The sequence below is a fragment of the Daktulosphaira vitifoliae genome, unplaced genomic scaffold, assembly GCF_025091365.1.
Source record: "Daktulosphaira vitifoliae isolate Bord-2020 unplaced genomic scaffold, ASM2509136v1 Scaffold_2, whole genome shotgun sequence".
Taxonomy (NCBI): Eukaryota; Metazoa; Arthropoda; class Insecta; order Hemiptera; family Phylloxeridae; genus Daktulosphaira; species Daktulosphaira vitifoliae.
The window spans coordinates 36059669-36079280 of NW_026099573.1; the positions used below are offsets into that span (position 1 = coordinate 36059669).

Below are 19612 nucleotides of genomic sequence, written 5' to 3' on the forward strand. Positions count from 1 at the left end.
CAGATTAAATCTATACTGGACCCAACTATGCAACGTCCCCACTATGCCGCGACTCCACTGTGCTGGGTTTTTTTTAACTTAATAATGCTATAACTTTTTGGAAAATGTATTGATCACTAAATTTTTTTTTTTTTATACATGCTTGATGTCTTTAACTATCATTTAGCATATAATTTTTGTAAATCTGACACTTAACCTGCCCACAGGGGGGGATTTAAAATGACAACTTTTTCACAAAAAATTTACTTTTTCAACTTAACTTTTTAAAGTGTTCCGGAAGGTCTGACACTGTTTTATGTATCTTATATTAAAGATTTGTATGTATGTAATGTACTTTATTATGGAAAAAAAAATTTGACCTCTGGACTTGTCTTCATGGTGAAAATGGCTACCGAATGCTATTTTTGTATGAAAATTCTCGATTTTATAATTTACATTTTTTACTTTAAAATGCTATAACTTTTTAAAAATGATCAACACAATTTTTTTATGAAAAATAATATTTTTTTATAATCCATTTTTCATTTGACATACTTTATCTTAATCAAGATATTAATAAGGAACTAGCAGATCATGTAGCTTTTGGAATAATACACCAATTTTTTTAAATTAAACACTATCTAAAGATTTGCATCGAAGCGTTTATTTTCGATAGTGATTTTAATCACTATCAGATATCATTATACTTGATCCAACTATACCATGGCATCACTGTGCCGCGACCCTCCTGTGCTGGGTTTTTTTTAATACGATAACCATTTTCAAAAATTAAGTTGAAAAAGTTCGTTTTTGTAAAAAAGTTGTTATTTTAAATCCCCCAGTGAGTAGGTTAAGTGTTAAATTTTCAAAAAAATGATATCAAATGAAAGGAAAATATCTAAGGTTTTAGTATAAAAGAAAATTATGTTGTTTTGTAGATTTTTAAAAAAGTTATGTATTTATTAATATATTTAATTTTTCTATCTTAAGGGTTAATTTTTATTTATTTTTTATTACAAACATAATAATTAAAATGTAAATTATATATAAATAGTAAAATTGTATGAATTATAGCGTAAAAACTTTAATACAAGCATCGCCCACACAATGATTGCAAATTTCTTTATCTTCAGTATATTCTCCTGATCCTTTTGGTCCAGTAAATAATCTTGCCTCAATTATACTGTCTTCATTTACATGAACACAAGAATCTCTCCTAGTTGCTTCCACAGTTTGCTTTATGGATTCAGACAGATTATCTAGATCTTTGGTAATTTCACTAACCAAACATTGTACTTGTTCTGCTGATAGCAAGTCTTGATAATCTGGATTACTTACTATTGTTTTTAATTTCAAAACACTCTCTCTATCATCAAATAGACGGTCAAGCCACGATAAATCATTGTTTAAGTTAACCATTCAATTTTACTAAAATCCAATAAAAAAAATTCTTTAATAAAATAAAATTTGTTTTAATAAATATTATATTGTTAATAAATATTTATACATCATTCTAGGTATATTTTAATTGGTAAAAATTAAGTATTAATTATCTGGAAGATATTTAAATTTATAATATTCTTAAAATTATAAAACCTCACTTTACAGCTAAATGATATTAAAAGTATAAAATATCAGTACATTAAATATTAGTTTTTCGTAAAAATTTACGAGAGTCTCTTACTAATACAAATATAAGTGTCCAATGCAGTAATTTTAGCCAACTATTCTAAAATTTTTATTCAGCTCACGATTTTATATATACTTATATAAAAAAATTGAAATTTTTAATCCTAAATTTTAATCAATCAATTAATTTTTTAAGTTTTTATTTTACATTGTTGTCATTAATACTAATTTATACAGTAAATAAAAATATAATCTATAAATACTTTATCATTAATCAGATAATTTAAATTTAATTATAGCCAATAAGTGACACTATCTATTTATTAATCTACTTATATTCTATAGAAAAAATCTCTTTAATGTGAATTTGCTTACTATCCTTTATTTTATATTAACAATTAAATTATAATCTGTAAAATTATATCATATTAATAAATATGTACATTTAAATTTAATTAAACGACCGCACTTGAACAAAAAACTCTTGTAAAAGTATAAAGGAGTCGTAAAATATAAAAATCAAATAATTTTCTCAATTTTCTTAATCTAGTATTAAATCAACATTGTATATGGAAACATTATTTACTCTGCCAAATTTCTAGTTGCGTCCATACACTTCTATTACTTATTAGGTATTGATGATAATATGTATAACAGAATCGATTTATTGAAATCGTTGAATTTTTTTACAGTTTAATCTGGTTGTGTTTTAAGATCATTAGATCTTATGGAACTATCAATTTCATTGATACCGTTACCTTGCTTTAAAAACTCTCTGATATTATTGGTTTTATTTTTGTTAAACATATTTTTATTATTGTTATTTTGTTTTTCTAGGTATTTCATTGACGAATTAGTATCCGAGGAGAATAATTTTTTCATATCGTCTAGCCTGTTTAGAACTTGACGAGAATAATTATTTGTTTTAAATGTAATCGGCAATTTTTCAGACATAACTTCATCATTTATAGATTCAAACAAATCATTAGCAATTTCTATAAGCCGTTGAATTATTATACTATCAGATAATTCCACTGAAATATGTTCTTTAATCAACTGTTCTATTCTGTCTGGTGTACTAAATTCTAATTTTTTTTGTAAAATTTGCAATTTGATTAAGATGTGGTCATTTAAAATATAGTATGATGAATAATTTTTCAAAAATCTACTCAAAATAATTTGTATACTATTACGAGCAGTATTTTTTGCATTGTATTGTTTTACTTCGTTAGAAGAATGAAATATACACGTCTGTAGTTTAGAATCAAATATTAATTCACGATAAGATGTATTAGAAGTGCGATTATTTAAATTTTTCATTTTGTCTGGTTTGATATCTATAGCAGTTAATTTTTGTAGTACCAATTCTGACTTAAGACTAATTTTGAAAATCCTTCGAATAGATAAACTATTAGATTCATTTGCATCCGTCTTGACATTTTTCCTTTCATTAGGTTTGAAATTATTAATATAATTAGATTTTGAAGAAATATTTATTAATTGAGTTTGTAAATTTTCAGAAATGTTTGGTTTATTAGAGGAAATATCTGACTTATTTTCATCTTCCACTAGATTTTTATTGTCATTTTCTTCTTGTTTAGATATAAAATGTTTTAAAGTTTTTATATATTCTTGTTTATTTGAATTAATAATAAAAATGGTTGAGTTCTTTAAAATTAACACCTGTTTTGTGAGATGCGAGGGAGAAAGTGTTTCAACTTTCAAACAATCACCATAAGGTTCTACTATTAAAACGTCATCAGTTGGACTTAAATATAAATATATTTCCGTTTGTGTTCCTGTATCTTTTTGTAACAAATTTCTCTCGTTATATAATAATAATTTATCATTATCATCATGATAAATTTCCTTACTCTTATTATTTGTACATTCGTTTTCTTCATTAAATGTTAAAAAATTTGCTGAATTTTTATTTAAAAAAATATTTTTAGTAATTTCCAGATCTTCGTTATTAGTGTAAATTTTAGAATTATCTTTTGATGCTATATCTGTAGGAATTAAACATTTTGATAAGCTTTTAGATGATGACGATAAATTTTCATTTGAATTACTAACTTCATCAATAAATGGGGAGTTTTCGTAAATATTTCCTATTACACTCATATTGATAGATTTATCCTTTTTGATCTTCAAAATTGTTTTGCTATTTTCATCCATATATTTCGTAATATGTTTTTCAAAAATCCTAGAGAGTAAAGTAGAGAGACAATTTGTTTAGGCAATGTTTGAATTATTTGTTATAGCTAAGAAATAATAGACAATATTTATAAACAAATATCTTCTTTACCTTTTCAAATTGTTTTAATATTGTAATTATTTATCTAACCACGAATATATTTTTTCGGTGGACACATATTTAAAATATTTGAGGATCCTTAATGCAATAACAAAGTAACTTTTTTTTTTTTTTGAAAATTTATTTTTTGTTAAAATATACGCCAGTAACTATTGATGTAGAGGTGTAATAACTAAATGTCTAATAATTTTTTATTGAAATAAGAATAATTAAGTTCTTTATTCTTCTGAAGTTTTCAAAAATTATGTTGTTGTAATTATGTTATTTCAAACAAAATTCGGTGTTTATATTAATTATAAAATAAAATAACACGAAGTTCCGCAAATTCTGTAATTTAAAGTGGCCAGAATTCATTAATACTATAGTTTTAATAGATTAGACTAAATTTTGTTATCCGTTTCTATAGTGATAGTAATGGTTGTTCTTAAAATGATGCAAAATTTAATGCTGAAAACAATAAATTTTATACAGTAAAAACAAAAAAATGAGCTTAATAAATCAATTAAAAAAACTAAACATATATCAAACTTATATTTTTTTTTTATACACTTAAGCTTGACTTTTGATATAAATAATGTTACTTTTGTTAAGTTGTATGTGAGTTCATTATATGCATATTCATGTATAATATATTTGTGTAATGCAAATAAATAAAAATATTAAATTAAATTATTATTTTAAAATATAGGATGAAAATGAAATAAAAACTGTAGTTAAATCATCTTTAACCAGACATAATTATTACAGAAAAATTCATTCAGTTGCATTATTAACAAAATCTGAAAAGGTGGATATTTAATAATGTTGTAATAAATGCATTTATGTTGGAACAATTAATTTAATACTTAAATATTTATAAGTAGAATATTTAAAATTATATAGTATTTTCTAAACGAAAATAAATTAAAATAGCTACTTATTAATCGTATCTTGTAGTTAATGATAATTATTTTTTTGTGAAATCGAAACTGCTTGTATCTTAAAATTAACCTTTATTGAATATGTTCAAAACATAAAAAATATGCTTTGATAATTTTAGCTCATTTGTTAGTCAATGTATTATTTAATAATAGAGATAAAACTTGGTTAATCTTAAATAAATTTACTATGAAAAAAAAACTCACAATGATACATAATTAATTTACTATATTACATGATTTTGAATTTATTGTTTTTAATTATAAATTTTTTTATATTAGTGCACAATGCATTAATAAAATTAATATTTTTGAATGAATTATAGCTTAATGATTACAGTCAAAATTGGGCAAATCATTTGGCTAAAAAAGACAAAATGTATCATAATCCCAAAAATAAAGATTATGGGGAAAATATTTATTATATATATTCAACAGAAGTCATTACTGATGTTGGAAAAGATGCAGTAGATGCATGGTACAGCGAGAAAGAATATTTTGATTTTGGATGGAATGAAGATGATATGTCAAAAGCTAAAAAAGCATGTAAGTACATTTGGAATTGAAAAAAATTAAGTTTAGATTCTAGATAGTTATTTAAAACTATGAATATTATATCTATACTATATTTGATATAATCGATACATGAAGCACATCGAAATTATATTATATAATTTATAAGTAGTAAATCTAGTGTAGATTAAAAAATAATTGTTATAAATTATGATTTTTAAACTCTTTAAAATTAAGACACATTTTTCATAACATCAGTTATGATTACCGGACAATAGAAGAAATTTAATTTTAAGTTTAGTTAATAATATCGGAAATTTTTAACCTGTAACAGCCAATCTTTTGTAAATTTTCAAAACTGATGAACAATTCAATTTTAATTGTATATATTCTTATACAATTTTTTAACTATCTATTTGCTTGATCAATTAACTATTAAGTAGGATAGCATGTAAAAAAAGGTTAATTTTTGTAGATTTTACTTTTTATTGTATTATTTTATTTAATAAAAAAATTAATTTAAATAAATAACATAAAATTTTTATTTATTTCTAACAGAAAACAAAACCAAACTTATAATAATAAAACACAAATTATAACTTTTTTGCTATAAAAAAAAAAATGTACAATTACATATTTCATGATAAAATAATACTTACTCGTGTTATATGCGTTATTACATAAGTGACTACCAAAGTGACTCAAAAAATCTTCGTGATGAAGCAGATAACTAGTACCACCACTAAGGCGCTTATACTAAACAAACACAGCAGCATGCAGCCTTGAAACAGCCCTGTTCAAGGCCAATTAATGCAGACGTTATGCACATACCTCAGGGTTTGTCATCTAAACACGGAAGATATTTCAACTGCTAAGAGCGAGATTTTATTAAAACTAATGAGGGAGGAAGAGTTAGATGTCATTACACTCTAGGAAACGCATACAATAGATAATGTCGATTTACATAAAGAACAATGACGTAGTAACAAGGCTGATGAGGATAGCTAATGCTAAAGTGGACAAAGATCATAAAATATACATATAAAACTGCTACGTACAGAAAAGAAATAGTTAATACCATGTAGTAATTATGACTCGAGTTATACAGTAAATTAAATCAAGGTAGCACTTGGAATAGTTAAAATAATTAAAGCAGCTGGTTTTGACGGAGATCTCCTCAAGTAGAGTGAATAAAAGACACAGGTATAGTTAGCTACATTTTGTTGTGGCATCTTTAATACGGCATTTATGCCAACAGCGATAAAAAAAAACTAAAATCACAGCGTTCTTTAAACCAGGAATATAGGAGACAGACACAATACTTTACTGTCCAGAGTTGCTACTGAATGCTTCGTATGAAGTCGTGAGAGATAAATACTAAACCGAACCCAACTAGAAATTGAATAGATGCTACTATTAAAGCAGTTGGGTTTCCGGGTACACCGTAGCTGTACTTAACAGGTACTAGCGTTAACGACTCTAATTGAAAATATATTCTAAAATAACATAAAAACAAATGTAGCATTTATAGATCTGATAGTTGGGTATGGCACGAATTGGAGACATGGATTATTCTAAACTGGTCAATGTAATTACATGTAAAAGTACAATATACTGATAAATTGCAGGTTCCAATTTTTATAGGAGAAAAGAAAATCAGATGGAGAAAATCGGTGATAAATTGCCACAAGGTTCAGTACTAGCCACTAAGTTATTTATCCTTTATATAGACAATTTACTATTTACATCCATTTTTAAATTTCAATATGCAGTTGATATAGCTTAAGCATATCAGAATAAAGACATGGCGATAGGGAAAAAGATGTTGACTGAAGACTTGAAAATAATGAGTGACAATTATACAAATCGAGACTAAATCCCAATTCGTCTAAAACAAAGGTGTGTAATTTACAATAAACAAGCGATCTGAGAACTACATGTACAGTTAAATGATGTGGTTGTAAATCACAATTTGCATTTAAGTACTTAGGAGTGTCCAATAGATAATTCTTTGACATTTAAGAAACATTTGAGAATGTACAAAAAAAGGTTTTATGTTATATAATTTAGTATTAAATTTTGTTTGACCTTTGTATTGTCTTTTTATACTGTACGATAAATAAATAGTAAGTTACAAAGTTCATTCTGTTGACATTACCCTTATACTTACTAGCTAAACTAACTACTAATGAATTTTATACTATTATAAAAAACTCACTAACGGGAAATTTTCGGGAAATGACATAATCAACAATAAATTAGTCTTAAAAATATTTATAATACTGCTCTAAGATTATCTTACTTTCCAACATCATGAAAATTATCCATAATTATTATAATCTTCAAACCTGGAAACCTCTTGAAGACCATTCGTCTTACAGATCTATCAACCTTCATAATTATACTATATATTAGTATTCATGGCTTGAAGATCTTCTGTTCAAATTATAAAACATATTTCAAGCTCCGTATTATCGTATAATGAAATTATACTTTGAAAAACAATTTTTCGACGTTCGATTTGACATGACACCGCCTTTTGCTCTAGGCTGGCGCTCAACCGTATCTCTCTCGATATCAGCCGTCCAGCTATTAATATGACAATCGGTTGTCATCAGTTGTCTCCCCGCCCTTGACACTGAGATAAGGCAGCCGCCGAATATGGATTACCGATATTGCGTTCTGTTCCGTTTTCGACGTACACCTTAACTGGTTGCTCCGTTTTTGTGTTTCGGCATTACATTTTCTTTTCTTCTCTTTTGCCTTTTTGGTTGAGTTTACAACGACTCTCGACATCCCTTACAACAAGTTTTTTTTTTGTTTTGGTTCTCAATACCTTATACGGATATATAATTTTTTCTAACCACCGCTGTGCGGCGTATCGGTATTGGTGTTCGTTGGTGTATTCTAACGAAAATCGCTGTAGCGAACTGACTTTAACAACGTTATTACGTAAATATATATATACAGACATATAAATATTACTTCTTGATCGGGTGCATTTTGGTGCGCGCTCAGCCGTATATTGGATACGTGTCAGATTTAATCTTTAACACTCTACAGTACCCAATCTATCTTCTTCTTCCTCGCCTTAATCCCAACTCCTTGGGGTCGGCCAACAGTACCCAATCAATGTTGATGTAAATCAAGGAAGCAATATTGTACCATTCTTATACATTAAATTTGCCAGTATCAGAGATGACAGTTTTTGGCAGCTATGCTAATGACGCAGCGCTAATATCTTCCTCGACAGTTTATTAAGTTGTTAGTTAACAACTTTAATCAGATTAGAATATGCTTTCTCTTTGGTTCAATATGTGGCAAATTAAAATAAATGATACAAAATCCTCTTTTGTTGCGTTAATTATCAGCAATTGTGATCTTGCATAATTATATTTTATAGAAATTCAAATGAAACTGGTGCAAGATCTTATATGTACATAAATTAATTAATTGCTTTTCTTTTCTATTGTTACATTATTAAAATGAATTTCATTCAGTAGGCGACTCTAAAAGGAGCGAATTCTTTAGTCATTTATCAAGTAATTTTTGGAATTCATTTACTATTTACTTATTGTAACATTTTGTACATATTATAAATTTAATAGTAAGATAATATAAAAATATAATACTTAAAAATAATATTAAATTACATTTTTATAGTAGGGTCAATCCATGCCAAATCATCCAGACGTGGTTGCACGACCACTTCCGAAAATCTCGAAATTTTCAGGACCGCTTCTTTAATCTATAATTAAATGAAATAAAAGAAAAAAAAATTTTTTTTTATTGATGCTCTATACTTTTATGGCTTTCATATAGGAAGAAAGTAAAATAATCGCCTTTATTTCGAATTAAAATTGCACATCCAATTTTAATTATATCAATCTAAATTTTATGGTAAAGTCTATTTATAATTCAAAGTTTATGATGAATAAAAAAAATTGACTTTTATTGATTTATGAAATTTTAATGAATATTTAAAAAACNGACTTTTATTGGTTTATAAAATTTTAATGAATATTTAAAAAACGACAATTTTTTGTTAAAAATCGACGATTTCAAGCCAAACACAAGCCATCATAAAATTTTTTTTTCTTTTTTTTTTTTCACGTTTTATTGTAATAGTACATATTTAATACCTCTGTCAAGTTTAAAAACTTAAAATTAATTTTTCAATGTTTTATAAGGTTTTTAATTTTAAACAATTTGCAATAATAACCAAGTTTAGGTTNGCGTAATCCAAAAGGGGCGCACTAGTTATATTTATATATATATATATATATCCGCACTTCTTAATTCAACAGATTGTTTTAATACAATATTCCAAAGTAGGTTAGATTGTCACAAGATCTAATGGCGTTAAAAATAACTATATACACATAATATTACAATATCTTTATAATTTATTCAGAAACATTTAACTTTGTTATCGGTGGAGTCTACATTCCCCCACTTTCCTCCCCTTTAATTTATGAATCCCACGCTAATTGCATTGATCATCTTATGCACCGATTTCCAGAAGATATATTTATCATTTGCGGGGACTACAATCTACCTGAGATTTCTTGGTCTTGTGATAACAATGGCTTAACTTACTCATATACCTCTTCTACGCGTGCTCCTTTCATTCCTGAAACGTTTGCTACAAACGGATTTTATCAAATCAATAGTGTCCTAAACTCAAATAGTACTATTTTAGATTTAATATTTTGTAATGATAAACATCTCATAGTTGAAAAATCAAATGAACCGCTTGTGCCTCTAGACAAATATCACCCCGCGCTTAACTTATCACTACCAGTAGATACTCAATTTCCCAATTGCAACAAGAGCCATAGCTACTATAACTTTCAAAAAGCCAACTACAGCAATATACGTCTATTTTTATCGTCTTTTGATTGGTTTTCCACACTTCAGTTATGGGACATTGATTCAGCAGTAAATGTACTATATGATGCTTTGCACAAGTCTGTAATAGACTTCGTGCCATTATACTACTTTAATGATTCTTCCTTTCCGCCTTGGTTCAATAAAAACCTTAAGCAAATTATTTTCTTAAAGAAAAAAGCGCATAAAAAATATAAAGCATCTTTAAGTATTAATGATTATAGGGAATTTTCTTTACTTCGTGCCAAGTTTAAGTATGAGTCAAAAAAATCTTATCGTGCCTACACAAAGTATGTTGAAAATGCACTTGAAAATAATCCTAAACACTTTTGGAAATTTATAAAAAATAAACGTTCCGAAAACGCCATTCCTAGAATATTGTCTCTTAATAATAAAACCTCTTTAAATGAGCTTGATTCTGCCAATCTTCTGGCAGAATATTTTTCCTCAATATATAATAATTCGCCTCCGTTTGTTGATACGATATCGGATGCAATAAAAATACCAACTTTTGATCTGCCAAATACCGTTCACTTTAATGTTGATGATATATTTAATTGTCTTTTAGACCTAAGGAGTGACAAGTCTATTGGCCCTGACGGTTTACCAGGTACGTTCTTTTACGAGCTTAGATCAATTTTGTCCTATCCTTTGTGGGTTATTTTTAAACGTTCGCTACAGGAAGGTATTTTTCCTTCTATGTTCAAAATAAGTTCAGTTACACCAATCCCTAAATCTAACTGTCTATCTCTCGCTTCAAATTACCGACCAATATCCATACAATCACATTTATCAAAAATCTTTGAAAAATTAGTCCTCAATGCAATACAACCATTTGTTAACCAAATACTCATAGATGAACAGCATGGATTTAGACCTGGTCGATCTACCTCCACTTGCAACGTCCTCTTTTGTAATTATGTGTTTAACTCATTTCAGTGTGGCTTTCAGACAGATGTAATTTATACGGATTTTAATAAAGCTTTTGACTCTATTAATCATAAGGCCCTAATTCATGTGCTCAAAGAAACTGGCTTCGGTGAGCCTCTTCTGTCATGGTTCAGTTCTTATTTAAACAATAGGTATCAATGGGTTAGAGTTTTCGGAATAAAATCTAACTTATTCCATACTAAATCAGGTGTACCTCAAGGGGGGCACTTATCTCCTTTACTATTTTCTATATTTGTTAATAGTATACAGCTAACTCTAAAACACTCTCGCGTTCTCTGTTTTGCGGACGATATGAAAATATTTATGCAAATTCAATCTCCTAGTGACTGTATAAGGCTCCAAGCAGATCTTGATAAATTTGTTGACTGGGTAACTAAGTTGGGTTTAACACTTAATCTATCCAAATGCAAAGCTTTTACATTTTTTAGGAATCACTCTCCGATTACTTTCCCATATCGCCTTGGTAGTGAAGAAATCCCTCGTGCATCTAACAATATTATGGACCTTGGATTCAAATTCAGCCATAATCTTGACCCCAGTGCTCACATCCAACATATCTGCTGTAAAGCCTTCAAAATGCTTGGTGTTCTTATTAGATTAACCAGAGAGTTCAAGCTTGAAAAGACATTAAAACTTTTGTTTTGTGCACTGGTCCGCCCTATATTAGAGTATGGCAGTGTGGTATGGGACCCCAACACGGCAGACAACTGTCGCCAGTTAGAAAGGGTTCAAAATAAATTTCTATGTTTTGCTGGGCGGGCGCTGGGTTTACCATATCCACCCCATGATTATAGCCCCGTGGCAAATAACTTAGGCCTTTCCACACTGTCATCGAGGCGTATTATTGCGGGCTCTAGGTTTCTCGGGGGTTTGCTTGATGGGAAGATAGAATGTCCTGCGCTATTATCTCTGATCCCTTTTAGGGTTCCGCAAATCAATACCAGATCAAATGCGCCTTTCCGAGTCACGCATGCCCCCACGAACTACCTAATGAATGAACCCCTTCGCCGGTTACTTAGAAGTGCTAATGTGGATCCTAATTTTATATTATAATAATATTTGTATTGAGTTTTGTAATATCTTATTCGTATTTCGTTTTATTAGTTGTAAACATTTTTTATTTGTCTTTTGTTATTTGTTTTTATGTAATTTTGTTTGTTTTGTATCTTTCTCTCAAAATTAGTTAAAATTAAATATGTAAACATAGCTTGTAAAAAAAGGGATACATCCCGTAAACTAAATAAATAAATAAATAAATAAATTAATTATTTTAATTATAATATTGTTTATACTATTGATAACAAGACAAATTCAATCTACGTTTAATAGAATAAATATATATATATGTATTGACGCGATATAGTTTCCTTACATCGATCAACCACGCACAGCTCAAAAAAAACAAAACAACGGAGACACACCAGAGGAGGTGTACGTCAAAAACGGAACAGAACGCAATATCGGTAATCCATATTCGGCGGCTGCCTTATCTCAGTGTCAAGGGCGGGGAGACAACCGATTGTCATATTAATAGCTGGACGGCTGATATCGAGAGAGACACGGTTGAGCGCCAGCCTAGAACAAAAGGCGGTGCCGTGTCAAATGTTTTATAAGGTTTTTTAATTTTAAACAATTTGCAATAATAACCAAGTTTAGGTTTCATTATCTCTGACGGGTAACCTTAAATTAACTTTTTCAAAATCAAAATACATATAAATTGTCGCGGTTTGTTTTGCCGCACTCGCGGGATGTTATAATTTTAGGAAAAGTACAACATGTTAATGGTTTAAAGTGAACGTAGTAATATTTTATTGGCGTTTCGACAACACTATATATACGTTATATCAGAAAAACAGAATGTAGTAAACTAATAATGACAAATATCAATATATATATATGTATAAAGGCACAATGTTCGTAGCGGTGTGTTCGGCGTTGTTGAACAAACGACGAGTGATCCGATCGGTAAGGTGTCACGAAGAAGACTTACTGGACGTATTATTGCGGCGGGGTATTCGACACTTGGCATTTGTTGGACTTTACACCACGACGATAACACATGTGTGTAACGGTCCGGTTTACAGTGAAGCGGTGGCTGAGAAGGAGCTGATACGACCGCGGGGTGTCAACGTGTGACAACGCCGTGGCCGTGTCAAAATGTACCTGTAGAAACTATGGTAAAAATTTAAAAGTTTAGAAAAAAGTATGTCATCACCAATATACAGTTTAAAAATCAGGAAAACACGTTTTTTAATCAATTTAATTTAATACATTTCTTGCTATTTTATTGTACAAACTCAAAATTTATTAACTTTTGTAAAAACAATAAATTATTACTAACTATAGTATCATAATATTAAATACAAGTATCAGTACTAAAGATAGTACCTTACTACAGTTATTACCTGTAAGTTAAAAATAATCATCATAAAACAGTTATTAAAAACAGAATCTTATAAAAATAATAAATAGGTACTTTTATTTAGGATAATATTAAAAAATAATTACAAATTGCATTTTTATTTTAATTAAAAGTGTACAAATTATAATATAAAATATTACATATTTAATGTTTTACTTGCACATTAGTGCATACAATTTAAATTTATTATTATATCCAACTTCGTAAAGTATTTTGAGTGCACGGTACAAATTTATGTTTTCTCTAGTCCCAGGAATAGTTTTAGCCATGAGAAATCTAGAACTTAGTTTTTTTGCGTTCTTTTGTACTTCTAATGATGAAACATAAATATATTTTATGACTTTAATATTTCCACACAGAATTTGAACATGTCTAATAGTGTAAGTATGTGATTTGAACGAATTCGTTGTAAACTATACTTCGTTACTACTCGCTTAGTAGTTCCTCCAATTCCATCACTCGCATTTTTACCATGAGAAGAAGCAAAAAAATTCCACTCAGTTTCAATACCAAAGTCAGAATAATGAAAACATAAATTAATGAAATTTTTTTTATTTTTATATTGACTTACTGCACTATCACTAAAATACAATATTTTTTTTACATGTGGCGCAATTATCTTAATGTCTTTAATTAGATGATTTTGGAATGTATAAACCGCAATAGTATTATGTTCCATATGATTACATATGAATTACACACATGCAACGCGATTTTAATAAATTGTCCTCTTTGTAATAATATACAAGTGGATGTAATGTAGCTTGTTTATGAATCCAGTGGTATCTTCATCTTGAATTTCATCTTGTATAACAAAGTTGTAATTTTCAGAAAAATCTGCTATACTATGCATTCATTTAATTTTAGTTCATATTTTTTTTGCTTTAAAAAGTTGGACTGAACCTTAGATATATAATAGTGTTTTTTAAGTTTAATAATCTTATCAATTATCGTTTCAATAAATTCATCAACAGATTGAATATTCGTCACTAAATCTGCTCGATCAGTATTCACCCATTGCTTGAAAGTAATATTTTCAGAACTATATTCAAGCTCGTTTTGTAATAATTCTTTTAAAGTGTCATAGCTATCAGGACATTGAGTACATTCACCCATCATACATAAATAATTATTTATATCACACACTATACATTTTAAAAAGTATTTAAAATTATATTTTAATGAAGCACCTTCAATCATCAGCTTTACATTTTGGTGATACACACATACACAAACAGTATGAGTACCTGATGACCCTGCCAATATGCACCACTTTGGTTTTAATTCGCAAAATTTAGATCGCCCTATTTTAATATCGGGATATTTATTTTTAAACTCTACAAATAATTCATTGAGATTATTTAAAAGTAGTCGTTTTTGCTTAAGATCTTTAACATCATTTATTTTTATTGACACATAATCTTTTTTATCGGGACACATTCGACTGTATTCATCGTCTTCATAAAACTGTACTACAAGTTCAGCAACTCCATTGCTTAAAGTACGACCTAATTTTTTAGGATTGTCAGGAAGTATTCCATACTTGCTAACTAAATCTCTAGATAATCTAACCAAATATTCTGACGTATTAAATTCTTTAGATATTTTTTCTCTCGACCAAGATGTAGGTAATAAGCTTAAAATCTTAATTTTTTGGTCAGAAGTAGACGAAATAAACTTTACTTTTAATTTTTCAATTAGCATTTCATATTCTGATGTTTTATTTTCACAAGAACATCCAGGAATACAATTTTCTAGATCACGTTTCAAACCTAATGAAACATGCTCAACTTTTTTTTGTACAGCTAAATACCTTTATTGGGGGTTAAGCCTTTTAATTTTTGAAACAGGAGACAAATCAAAAGCTTTAAAAATCGTGTCAACCCTTTCCATTTGGGATTCTTTACAGTCGACAGTGTCATCAGTACTATTACATTCATAAGTATCCTCCATTAAACGAAAATCTTTACATACATTATTTACATTTTTAAAACAAGTAAGGCACAATGATTTTCCTGGAGTTAATTCAATATCAAAGTTTTTTACTTTATCTATTAGTTCAATATTAATTTCACTCAAACCTTTTTTTATGATATTTTTGTGGGATTTAAAAGGATCGCAACATGTTTTACCAAATAAAAAATTATACTTCTATAAATATTTTATTTTATGGTACTCACAAATAGAATTAATTTCTGTTTTTATTCTTAAATTTAGTAATTATTTTTCTTTACCGTTCAAATCATTTGGATTTATCAAAACATTAGAAACTAACCCATAGGTGGATTTATGGCATTCTTCACTCACGTAATGACCAATGGAACAATTCATTTTTAATTTTATTTAAATAACTTAAATTAAAAAATAAAACAACTAAATGATGAATTTTCAATGAACACAACACACTGAAATAAATTACAACACACATTGAACTTTTAAAATTCATTTATCAATAACATAGTATACAGATTGTAGTGGTGTTCATTACTTATAGATTGAGAGGTGACGACTTGGGCCATGCAACGGATTGTGGAGTCGCCACCCTCATGGCTCCCTTGCAAAAGGAAATCAGGTCGCCAACCACTTAGGCGAGGGTCTTGATCAGAAAAGAACAACACCCGGACCATAAGTGGATTTAATAGAAAAAAATTTAAAAAAAAATAATAAGAAAACCAATAATATTCACTTTGATGAAATAAAGTGAATTAAAAAATTATATATATATATATATTTATATACTAAAATATAAAGTGTTGTTGTAGACTATAATACGCAGATACCTTGTAACTATAACAAATAGGTTTATTTGATGTCACCAGTGGTGGACATACTTTAGTATGTCGAAGACCGTTACCTTAAAACTAGAGAAAATGATTGAAAGGAAAAAAAAAATAAGATACACGTGAATATTGAAGATATTCACGCAATAAAAAGATTTTTGTTGATTAAGAAAATTAAGGGGACTTTATTAAATTATTACAATTAAGTTAATAGTGGACAAAACCCGAAGGCAAAAACCACTCTGCAAATAAAGGGACAAAAGAGAAAAAAAAAAAAACAATTATTAAGACAAAAAAAATTAACCTACAACTTTTAAATATTACACGTGAAGCGTCTTCCGCATCGGAACAAGTCCGTGTACTCCGGGCGCGGCGGATAATTTCTGTAATCTGGCCGGCCGGACCGTACTTGGGCACTGCGGGAATAATATATATATATATATGTGTTAAATATACATGACACACCACTGACCAATAACCTTATAACCAGCAATGCTAAAATTATTTATAGCTCATAAAAAATAAATTTATAAAAGAAAAAGAGGCTCAATACATTATATTAAATAAATAAAAGAAAAAACAACAATACGATACCCAGTCCCGGATGGGACTCATCCTAAGATGGGGATCTCGGCCCCGGGAATGGCCGACGCCTTGTTAAATTAGTGCATTATTAAGATGAACGACACTCACAAAAAAAAAAAGAAACTATAATTGGCTGCACGCACACAGCAAAACAGACCACGACGGTGGTTCAAAGGGAAGAGACTACCAAAAAAAAATTCCTACACACCGGGCGAGACACAACGACGACGAACCCGTTTGGGAGAGGGTATCGGCTTAACGATTTACAAAATATACAACAGATAAAAATATGAACAATATTAGAGTTATACAGGTATGAACAGTGGTGGCCAGTGTATGTGTCATATAGGGAACGGATTGTTAAACTGATAAAGAATATTGTGTGTATAGCGTTCACCTTGACAGCAACAGTACAGTTTTCTGATTACACGGCCGGATATAACGTACGCGCGCCCATTAGCAAAGCAAAACAGTAATCTATCTATATCATAAAATTCACATTTTATCACGTTACAAGATATATACTCGTGTACTTGTAATCGTTATACAAGTAAGATAAAGTTAAATATATAACATCATGATACATTGAAACAAAAATATGCATTTAAAAACAATCATGCCGATAGCAGTTAATATATTTTATCATCGGTTAAGGTGTTTATGATGATTATTTTTAACTTACAGGTAATAACTGTAGTAAGGTACTATCTTTAGTACTGATAATTGTATTTAATATTATGATACTATAGTTAGTTATAATTTATTGTTTTTACAAAAGTTAATCAATTTTACTATTGAGTTTGTACAATAAAATAGCAAAAAATGTATTAAATTAAATTGATTAAAAAACGTGTTTTCCTGATTTTTAAACTGTATTTTGGTGATGACATACTTTTTTCTAAACTTTTAAATTTTTACCATAGTTTCTACAGGTACATTTATATGTATTTTGATTTTGAAAAAGTTAATTTAAGGTTACCCGTCAGAGATAATGAAACCTAAACTTGGTTATTATTGCAAATTGTTTAAAATTAAAAACCTTATAAAACATTGAAAAATTAATTTTAAGTTTTTAAACTTGACAGAGGTATTAAATATGTACTATTACAATAAAACGTGAAAAAAAAAAAATAAAAAAAAATTTTATGATGGCTTGTGTTTGGCTTGAAATCGTCGATTTTTAACAAAAAATTGTCGTTTTTTAAATATTCATTAAAATTTTATAAACCAATAAAAGTCAATTTTTTTTATTCATCATAAACTTTGAATTATAAATAGACTTTACCATAAAATTTAGATTGATATAATTAAAATTGGATGAGCAATTTTAATTCGAAATAAAGGCGATTATTTTACTTTCTTCCTATATGAAAGCCATAAAAGTATAGAGCATCATTAAAAAAAATTTTTTTTTTNAAAGCCATAAAAGTATAGAGCATCATTAAAAAAAAATTTTTTTTTCTTTTATTTCATTTAATTATAGATTAAAGAATTAGTCCTGAAAATTTCGAGATTTTCGGAAGTGGTCGTGCAACCACATCTGGATGATTTGGTATGGATTGACCCAGTAAAAAAAATATAAGTGTGTCTGGTATGATGAAATATAGATAAGAATGCAACATAAATACACATTTACACTAGTCTTGTTTTTTAATTTTTGTCCTTCTAGACATGGATCACGAATAATAAATTTAAATGCTACAAATAAAATTACTCAATATGAAAGTGCCCAACTTCAGCCAATATTTTTAATTTTTTGTAGATCATTTAACTCAGCTTATTTGGAAAGAGAGCATTGATCTAGGAACTGGCATGGCTAAAAGCTCTTCCGGTAAAATATTTGTTGTTTCTAATTATTTTCCTCCAGGCAATGAAATTGGCAGTTTTAGGAGTAACATTTATCCTCCAAGCATGTATGAGTATTATTTAATTATTTTATATTGTTAACAGTAGAGTTTGTCTACGATATTGATATTTTGATTCAATATATTGATATCGCCAATTTTTTTTATTTTTTCCACGATATCGATTATTATTAAAATATCGCAATAATCGAAAAAAAATGTTTAAAAAATAAAACTTTAACTTTAGTCACTTTGTTATAAAATATATATTATTTGATATTAGACCAATAAAACTTCGTAATAATCTTGTAAATATTTTTTGTATTAAAATATTTTATTGAATATAGAATTGAGATAAGAAAAATGAAAATAATGATACAAAATTCTATTTTTAGATAAGGTTTTTTTATTATGACATTGTTGTTATTCCTATTTAAAAAAAAAACACGAACAAAGTAATGTATGAGAGAATTAGAGAAAGAAATTTTAAAATTCGAAGATGTACAGCAACAACTGGTTTAAATTCAATCTGAAAAATAAAATAAAATTATTAAGCCCAAAAAAAAATCCCTATTAGACGATAATAATGAAGGTTTTATTCTATAAATGCTTAAATTTTATTTTTGAAAAGAAAAAAAATTGTGTTCAGTTATGGCAAAGCAAAAAAAACCCAGCACAGGGGGGTCGCGGCAAAGTGGTGACGTGGTATAGATGGATCAAGTATAATGATATCTGACAGTGATTAAAATCACTATCAAAAAAAAACGCTTCGATGCAAATCTTTA

At 28.2% G+C, this 19612-nt stretch overlaps 2 protein-coding genes across 2 annotated transcripts in view; one reads left to right on the top strand and one right to left on the bottom strand.

Annotated features, from left to right (window-relative positions):
* Positions 1–2275: 2275 nt before the first annotated feature.
* On the bottom strand, positions 2276–3732 carry LOC126898217 (putative uncharacterized protein DDB_G0287457). The gene is made up of 2 exons (XM_050672157.1): positions 3681–3732; positions 2276–3200 (listed from the first exon to the last, which is right to left on the bottom strand). Exons 1-2 carry the CDS (start codon positions 3730–3732, stop codon positions 2302–2304), a joined length of 951 nt encoding a protein of 316 aa, XP_050528114.1. The 3' UTR covers positions 2276–2301.
* An 803-nt stretch (positions 3733–4535) lies between these two features.
* LOC126898218 (Golgi-associated plant pathogenesis-related protein 1-like) overlaps positions 4536–19612 on the top strand; it is an 18959-nt gene continuing 3882 nt past the window's right edge. Inside the window, exons 1-4 of the mRNA XM_050672158.1 lie at positions 4536–4547; positions 4614–4712; positions 5169–5388; positions 18746–18896. Of these exons, the coding sequence (XP_050528115.1) occupies positions 4536–4547; positions 4614–4712; positions 5169–5388; positions 18746–18896 (482 nt within the window). The remainder of the gene's footprint in view (positions 4548–4613; positions 4713–5168; positions 5389–18745; positions 18897–19612) is intronic.

What these genes read in the sequence shown, in the direction of transcription:
- LOC126898217 (XM_050672157.1), bottom strand. Translation starts at nt 3,732, where the DNA reads ATGAGTGTAATAGGAAATATTTACGAAAACTCCCCATTTATTGATGAA. An exon ending in CCCATTTATTGATGAAGTTA is followed by an intron (nt 3,201 to 3,680) that starts GTAATTCAAATG and finishes TATCTAAACAAG; the next exon opens with AAGAAAATGACAATAAAAAT.